The 8,513-nt window shown below is 33.7% G+C and overlaps 2 protein-coding genes across 2 annotated transcripts; one reads left to right on the top strand and one right to left on the bottom strand.

Moving 5' to 3' along the window:
• Positions 1-757: 757 nt before the first annotated feature.
• LOC119606191 (U3 small nucleolar ribonucleoprotein protein MPP10) lies at positions 758-3,231 on the bottom strand. The gene is made up of 3 exons (XM_037959608.1): positions 3,011-3,231; positions 1,164-2,913; positions 758-1,034 (listed from the first exon to the last, which is right to left on the bottom strand). The coding sequence occupies exons 1-3, from the start codon at positions 3,133-3,135 to the stop codon at positions 891-893; spliced, it is 2,019 nt and encodes a 672-aa protein (XP_037815536.1). The 5' UTR covers positions 3,136-3,231; the 3' UTR covers positions 758-890.
• A 474-nt stretch (positions 3,232-3,705) lies between these two features.
• LOC119606196 (phosphatidylinositol glycan anchor biosynthesis class U protein) lies at positions 3,706-5,508 on the top strand. The gene is made up of 5 exons (XM_037959615.1): positions 3,706-3,931; positions 3,998-4,631; positions 4,691-4,962; positions 5,024-5,166; positions 5,222-5,508. The coding sequence occupies exons 1-5, from the start codon at positions 3,802-3,804 to the stop codon at positions 5,330-5,332; spliced, it is 1,290 nt and encodes a 429-aa protein (XP_037815543.1). The 5' UTR covers positions 3,706-3,801; the 3' UTR covers positions 5,333-5,508.
• Positions 5,509-8,513: the final 3,005 nt, after the last annotated feature.

Here is an 8,513-nt window from a genome sequence, read left to right as displayed (position 1 = left end):
CTATCTATCTATCTATCTATCTATCTATCTATCTATCTATCTATCTATCTATCTATCTATCTATCTATCTATCTATCTATCTATCTATCTATCTATCTATCTATCTATCTATCTATCTATCTATCTATCTATCTATCTATCTATCTATCTATCTATCTATCTGTCTATCTATCTATCTATCTATCTATCTATCTATCTATCTATCTATCTATCTATCTATCTATCTATCTATCTATCTATCTATCTATCTATCTATCTATCTATCTATCTATCTATCTATCTATCTATCTATCTATCTATCTATCTATCTTAATGAAATACTGATATTACAATTTTTATTTCATTACCTCTAGAAATGGTGTAAGAAATATATTAAGAAAATAACTCATGTATCTTTAAAGGAATGACAAAAAAACAGACAAACAAACAACATCATAAAAGTAAAGAAAAACACAAACTATTTGTAGTACGAGTAGCATTAACATTTGACGTCATTACGCGACTGAAAATTAGTTCTTAAACTCTATTCATTCTTTTATGGCATAAATGAATGAATGAACATTCGTTAGCTTGTACTTTTCTGATCCACATCGACAACTATGCATTCATTCAGGATAACACAACAACTTCAGGCATAGAGAGAATGGCTCTCTCATACCCTCCCTCCCTTACACATATCAACTGGCACGTAATAATCATAATGTCCTTAATCATTTATGCGTTTTTGTAGTCTTGAGATAAATTTGTAATGTTTAACGTTGGTTTTTTATTATTGTTGCTGTTTTTTATATACTTATATAAAAAATGTATATATGTATGTATAAATTTTACTTGACTTTGCTAATTTAAAAAAGAAAAAATAACTGAAAACAATTATGTACTTAGTTTGACTATAATTTTAACTTTTTCGCTGATAAGGATTTGGCATCCTGTTTCTTTTTTGTTGGTTTTACGGTAGTTGTTGCTTGATCTTGTAATTTGGAGAAGAAGGCCTTGGATGATTTCAATGCACCTTGATCGTTGCTGGATGTAATCTGAAAAGGGAATGATAAAATTATGTTTTAGAAAAATTACAGTATTTAATTTGTTAATGTAATAAAACAAAATTTAAATCTAAAGATAAAATTGTACAAATTACATACATATACAAAAACATTTCTTACTTTTTCGACATTTCTCTGTTTTGTTAATTTCTTCATGAGCTTGGCACTTTCTTCCTTCTTCGTCAGTGGTATACCCTTCTTCTGGCGTTCCAAATCCTTGGCCTCCAAGGCATTGTGTATGGCCCTTTGTTTTGATTTCTTTTTGCGTAAAGCACGATTCTTATCGGTCTTAGTACGTTCTGATTTGCCAACCAATTCATATTTCGGACCACGGAATACTTCTTCGGGTGCCAATAGTTTAGCATCACTAACGGCAACGGGAGCCACTTCTTCCATAGCCACAGCTGGTGTATTTGTAATAATTTTAGGTTCTGGTGCCACAGGTTTAGGTGTAAAGTGGAAGTTGGATAATGCATCAAGTTTAACAAATAATTCACGCATCATTTTGCGTATTTCCTGATGTTCTTTAGGTTCTTCGGGTTCATTTGGATCACGGTTGGGATTGAGTTTTTCCATTTCCATTTGATATTCCTTTTCATAGATGTGGGCTAAAGATTCTTTGGATTTTTCCTGATCCAATACTAATTTTTTGCGATAATCTTGTGGCGTGTTAACAGGTTTTACGATACGCACTACATCATCCCAGGCTTTGTCTTTAATACGTTGTTTAATAATGTCTTCCAGACAGCGGGTAGTTTCTTCGGTTATAATGGGTGCAGGACGTACGGTTGATTCAAATTCTAATACTTCTTCAAGTAAAGAATTCTGAGGACGTGAGGTGGCCTGTATTTCACCCTTAAGTTGCCAAGGTTTTTCTCCCAGAACCTCTGATTCATAATCACGTATGCGTTGTTCCAATCTAGCTTGTCTTTGCTCAAAAGAGGATTTAGGTTCATCGGCTTTTTCGCTGTCTTCTGAATCATCTGAATCTTCCCCAGAAGCTAAAGGCTGTTTTTCCTCATTCACTTGCTCTTGTTCTTCCTCATCATCTTCATCGTGCATATTTTCACCATCATTTTCCATATTTTCATCATGTTCTTCATCTTCTTCTTCATCATCTTCGTCCTCTTCTTGCGCGTTATCATCAAAATGATCTTTCTGTTTCTTTTTATCTTTACGTTTTGTTTTATCCTCATCCTCTTCTAAATCTTCATCCACATCAAAGAAATCTTTATATGCAGGATTTGAATCCTCATCCTCGGAATCCTCTTCACCTTCATCTCTAAAATCTTCAGCAAAGTAATTGATGCCATCATCATCTTTGGCCAATAATTTGCCTTTATGTTTTCTCTCTTCTTTTGCTTCCTCGGCTTCTAAGAATGCTTCCATTTCGTCCAATTTAAAGAATTTGTCATCCACTACAGATTTACGTTTAGATTTTTGTTTAGGTTTAGATTTTTCTCTAAATAAGTCCTCTTCCTCCTCTTCTTCGCCTTCATCTTCGTCTTCTTCATTGTCCATTTCATTTTCTTCCTCCTCTTCCTCTAAATCTTGCAATTCATGGTCATCATCGTCTTCCTCTTCTTCGCCTAATTGCATTTCATTGGCCTCATCTTCATCTTCTTTCAAGTGAACTTCCAATTTTTCCTCCCTCAAAGCCAATAATTTGGCTGTTTGTTTGATCAGGCCGTTCATGGCCAAATTATTACGCAATTCCAACTGTTGCCATATCTGTTCCACATCCATGTCTTCCACCACCAGTTCAGGCAAAATTTCTGGATTACCTTGGTTGGCTCTATCACTTTCTATGGTGACACCATACATCTGCTGCAACATTTCCTCGATATCTTTACATTTTTCCGGTTGAGCTCTGGAATATTGAAAAGAAGTTTTTATTTGACAAATCCTTTTAAATGATGACACATGTGCCTGCCTAGAGCAACAGAATTTTGATGCTTAAAACTCACATGAGAAACTTGTCCGGTTCAGCAGTTAATTTTAATAGATTTTGATTTATTTGTAATAATTTATCTTCTATTTTAGGTTCTGCTTTTACGGCGGGCATTTTGTTATTATTTTTCTTTGTTTTCATTAAATAATTTCAATAAGTTTATTATATTTTCGTTTTAAATAATAAATAAAATACAACACGCGTGAACACTTTTTCCAATTTGTAAACAAATACAAAGTTGACAGCTCAACACATGCATGTTGTAAAAACAGTGCTTCTCAAACTTAGACAGGGTGTTTCTGAGAAAATTTTTAGTGCTTTGTCAGATGAATGTATTTTTAATGGGTTTTTGATTTAAACATTTATAAATAGTAATAACGCAGGCCAATTGGAGATCATTAAAGAATTTGTATAGTGCTAATATTTTTTTAATTATTTCACGTTTAAACAAAACAATTTTAAATTGTGTGTGTTACACTTGTGAAAAATATTATAGAAATCTCGACCGTTTAGACTCTAAACTTTAGAGTCGCTCATTTTATTTTTGTCCAATACATGATAAAATTACTTTATGAATATTTTTTTCTGAAATTTTTTCTTTCAGCGTACCCATTAATTGTATAAATTTTTTAACAGTTTGAGATGCATTGCCTCCTGTTATCGATAACATAACAGCTGTTGCAAAATAATTGACATTTGACAATTGCAATTTTATTCTTTTTGTTTATCTCTTCCCGGCTGCATTAATTCATAAATGATTTAATAAGAAAAATTTTAAGAAAAAATCCAAAAAATAATTTAGAAAAAATGGATAAAACACCTATAAAATGGTTAATATTAGGTGGAGCCTTACGTTACTATTTGGCCAACAGTGAATGGGGCAATATATTGGCGAATCGTATAGAAATAGCAACACCCTTGAATTCCTTTAAAAGAGGTGAGTGACAAAATTGTAATGAATTAAAAAGCAAATGTTGAAAATGAATTTCGTTTTATTTTGTAGTACAAGAAGGCATTTATTTACTTAAGCAAGGTACAAACCCCTATGAAGGCGATATGGTGCATGAGATACCCATTATGTTGTGGTTTCTACTCTATGCCTCTGAATTTTTGCAGGGTTTATTGCCCCTGTTGTACGTAGTGGTGGATATAAGCACAGCTTGGATATTATACAAAACGAGTAAAATATTTGTACGCAAAAAATTGCAACAACAATGTAGAGAATTGAAATTATATGCCAAAGACACGGAAGAGTTACAATATCAACCTATCGATGAGAGTAATATTCCTTTCTTAGTGCTCATGGCTTATTTGTTTAATCCTTTGGCCATTTTCAACTGTGCCGGTTTAACCTCTACCGTATTTAGTAATTTATTTCTATCTTTGGCTTTATATGGTTTGGTGGATTTCCGGGTGTTGATTTTTTTTATTTGTGTGGCTTTGGAGTTTCAACGTAATTTGTATCCCATAGTTTTACTGGCTCCAGTGGTGTTGATTTCCAAACAGGATAAAAAATTAAAAGGCATATTCCATACCCTGGCCTTTTTTAGTTTGCTGACAACATCTTTGTTTTTGTTAAACTACAAAATAATGGGAAAGGATAATTGGAATTTTATAGATGGCACTTTGGGTTTTATGTAAGTTAATGGTTTTACAGAAAATAATTTTTGTTTTAAATTTTGTGTTTTATTTTCAGCTTTTTCTATCGTGATTTGCAGCCGAATATTGGTTTATTTTGGTATTTCTTTACCGAAATGTTTGATCATTTTCGCACCATGTTCCTGGTAACATTTCAAATGAATGCCACCGTTTTGTATTTGGTGCCCTTGTCTCTTAAGTTGCGCAAGGAGCCTATTTTACTGGCCACTATTCTAATAGGTTTAATGTCCATTTTTAGGGCCTATCCCTGTATAGGGGATGTGGCCTTTTATTTAGCTCTCTTGCCTCTATGGAAAAGATCTTGGAAGTGTAAGCATTTTAATCTTATATGTTGATAAATTGTTAAATTTTTTTAATTTTTCTTTTCTAGTCATGGCTCACAACTTTATTGTGTTTTGTTTCTTTGTGGTTTCCTTATGCATGCTGCCCGCTTTATGGCATTTATGGATTTATTCTGGTTCAGCTAATGCAAATTTTTATTTTGGTGCCACTTTGGCTTTTTCCACCGGACAGGTATTTGTTTTTTTATATTATTTATTCATGGTAAATCAATTCTCTTTTCTTTCAGATATTCCTAGTCACTGATTTATTGTTTGCCTATGTTAAGCGTGAATTTTGTTTATTTAATGGCCAGAAAATCATTGTGGATGGCAAAGAGGCCAAAATCGTTTTGGGTTAATATAGCTGCGATACATTCTATATACTACTACTTTAGACTTTGTACAACATTTTCCAACAGCCACTTATTTAAGGTTTACTTTTTTGTAATTATTTTTTAACAAGTATTTTTTTCTATTGTAGTTTTAATTGATTATATTATATTAAATACAAATATGCCATGAAATTAATATGGAATTTACTTGGAACTTTTTTTTAGAATGTGTTGTTTTCTAATTAGCCACATTGAAGTAATAGAATTATTACTTTAGAACCTGGGATCGCATGATCATGTTTTTCGTATTGAAATTAAACTAACATGTAATAATAGATTGCTTGGCAAAACGATTGATTATATTCATCCATTTATAAAGTCTCATAACATGAAACAGTTTAGTGTTGAGAATGCTTCCTTATAACGCACTTGCTCAGATATGAAGTGATAAGTATTAAATTAAGAATTCTGTATGTTTTCCTTCTACATATAAAGATTCTTCCTGTCCCTTGACTGAAAGAATCTTCGTTTTCTAGTGTAGGTCATAGGTTAGCAGGTCGTCCTCGCGATGTCTTCACTGGGGATGCTTGGGTCTAGTAAATTGATCCTTTTGTAATACCTGAAACGAGCGAAAACTGTCAGCGTATTAGTACACTTAGACCTAAGTACTCTGGTTTTCTAAACCAAAACAGCTGGTCGCACGAATATAGGAGTCTATCTTTCGGATGTCTACCTCCGATAGATCCTTTAAGTCATCCATGAAGTAGCTGCCTGCAGACTCATTCTATGATACGCTAGGGCGGGATAATAACAAAGGAAGTCATTCTGGCAGCTCCGCAGAAGCCAGTACTGGGTAAGTTTCGTCTTCTTGCATGGAGCACAAAGAGCCATTGGCCAGTTACCACCGCCGTTAAGTTCCGTAACTTTCGGAATATAAAGGGTCTGTGTGCTCTCTTGCAAGTGAGGAACCCAACTTCGCAAGAGAGTCTGCGATAGTATTACCACGAATTTGTTGATGACCTTGAATCCAGTACAGTCCGACATTCTAGGACTAAGTTTGATGTTGTGTAGATACCACTTAGAATCCTAAGGGCTGCCTGGCTATCGGTACATATTAGAATATTAACATCGTATATTCGGTAAAACCTGAGCCAGTTTGCACGTGTAGGTCACGCACCGATATAATTCGCAAGTATCGCGTACTGACAAGCAGACCGTTACAGTCCTTAGGACAATATTTTGGGAGCTTTGAAACTAGGGAACCTCAGGGTATGCGACAAATTGAAAACTATACCAAATTTTTATTTCCGATCCAATTTGTAAAGTATTTTATTTAAAATCTGCAAGTCAATTACTTTAGCTCAGGTTTAAGGTGGACCACTTGGCCAAGCCAAGCACATGTCCAAATCTGCTTTGACTCTTGATAGTTCATCCGCAATTTCGTTTTCTAGCATATTACGCAGCACAGATTGTATGCGCGTTGTGAGATGGAAACCTCTCTACAGAGGGGCTAACTATGTTTCGATTAAGAAGGGTTATGCACCATGAAAAAGTGCAACTCTACTCGGATACCATAAGGTCCTTTGTGATTTCCTTCATAGAAAGCGATGATCGAAAGATAGAGAATCAAAACACTAGAAAAACTAGAAGGAACATAAATTTGAGATGAAGGAGAGGAGAGATGAATGGAAACAGGTTTCAACCCAGAAGATTTACAGAGTCGATTCCGCAAAGAAAGAAAAGTGAGAGATTCTGTAAAGATTTACAGAGTCGATTTCCCGAAGAAAGAAAAATAAGAGAATCTGAGATTGCCTATAAAACCCAGTCAAAGAAATGACTAATTCTAATAAAACCTAGTAGACTGCCACAGTTAAGTCCTGCAATTTCCCCCTAGTTCGTCGTCGAACCTATTACCCTGCCATTTCAAACTAAGATTCTACTTTCTAGTTCATCTGCATCTTCGCATAACCTGGAATAGACCTATAATTACAGTCTTACTGTCAAAAACTGCGTCTCTCTAATCCTATAAGTTTCTTTGTAGACTTTACATCAAGTTTTGGCCTTAATGCCTTTGATATTTTGCAATCCATTCTTCTATTTCAGACTGGTTGATGATGTCACGGATGCTCTCGAATATCAACCTACAATTGTGACAGAAAGTTCAAACCTAATCTGGAATAGACCTATAATTACAGTCTTACTGTCAAAAACTGCGTCTCTCTAATCCTATAAGTTTCTTTGTAGACTTTACATCAAGTTTTGGCCTTAATGCCTTTGATATTTTGCAATCCATTCTTCTATTTCAGACTGGTTGATGATGTCACGGATGCTCTCGAATATCAACCTACAATTGTGACAGAAAGTTCAAACCTAATCTAGCTAATTCGTCTGCAACCTCATTCCATGCACATTGGAGTGCCCCGGTACCCAATGATAAACAATCCCATAATGTCTCTATGTCATGCCAATGGTCTAAGAGCAGCTCACTATTTAAATCAAATATTTCTGTTGGATACATACAACTTAAGTGCTATAAAGAACCTATAAGAGACATTCGATCACTCGATTGTCGTAACTCGGCTTCAGATTATAACAATTCTTAATAATATGACGATACCTTCAAATTCAAAACTTTTTTCCGCAAAAAGTAAAAAAACACTTTAAATTTGATTTTATTTTTTTTTTAAATATAATTTTCTTTTTATTTAAACATGTTTTCTTTTTTTTCTTTTCATTTTGTTTTATTTTTATGGTTGGTTGTGTGTTTTGTTTTTAAATATTGATACGCATCAAGAATTATAAAAATATAGATTACGCATTGCGCAGGTTTTTTTGGTTTAAATCAACAGGTGTTCGATGTGCTACGTCACATCAGCAAATAAAGTGATTGACGTTTAAAAAAAAATTTAAAAAATTTTAAAAACGTTACAAAATTTTGTAAAAATTTAAAAAAATAAAATACTTTAAATATGAAATGCGCTGTGAAAAATTGCAAAAGCACCAACAACTCCAAGGCGTGCGAAATTAGTTTTTTTTTATTTCCGACGGACGCTTCCATTCAGAAGCAATGGGTAAGTTTTTGTGACCGTGAGAAACAAATAAATCCCAAAACATCATATGTATGCATGCTACATTTTAAAGATGAAGATGTGGAAAATAGGTTGCAGTACGAAATGGGTGGGATATATAACATTGATTAAAAAAAATA

Source organism: Lucilia sericata, unplaced genomic scaffold (assembly GCF_015586225.1).
Source record: "Lucilia sericata isolate MDLA Ls3-8-SP2 unplaced genomic scaffold, ASM1558622v1 Contig000558F_arrow, whole genome shotgun sequence".
In the NCBI taxonomy this organism is placed as follows: Eukaryota; Metazoa; Arthropoda; class Insecta; order Diptera; family Calliphoridae; genus Lucilia; species Lucilia sericata.
This window is presented reverse-complemented; position numbering and strand designations above follow the sequence as displayed.

Coding starts and splice junctions, on each gene's coding strand:
- LOC119606191 (XM_037959608.1), bottom strand. CDS start 3,135: ATGAAAACAAAGAAAAATAATAACAAAATGCCCGCCGTAAAAGCAGAA. Junction 2,914..3,010: donor GAACCGGACAAGTTTCTCAT/GTGAGTTTTAAG, acceptor TCAATATTCCAG/AGCTCAACCGGAAAAATGTA. Junction 1,035..1,163: donor AACAGAGAAATGTCGAAAAA/GTAAGAAATGTT, acceptor TTCCCTTTTCAG/ATTACATCCAGCAACGATCA.
- LOC119606196 (XM_037959615.1), top strand. CDS start 3,802: ATGGATAAAACACCTATAAAATGGTTAATATTAGGTGGAGCCTTACGT. Junction 4,632..4,690: donor GATGGCACTTTGGGTTTTAT/GTAAGTTAATGG, acceptor TTTTATTTTCAG/CTTTTTCTATCGTGATTTGC. Junction 4,963..5,023: donor ATGGAAAAGATCTTGGAAGT/GTAAGCATTTTA, acceptor TTTCTTTTCTAG/TCATGGCTCACAACTTTATT.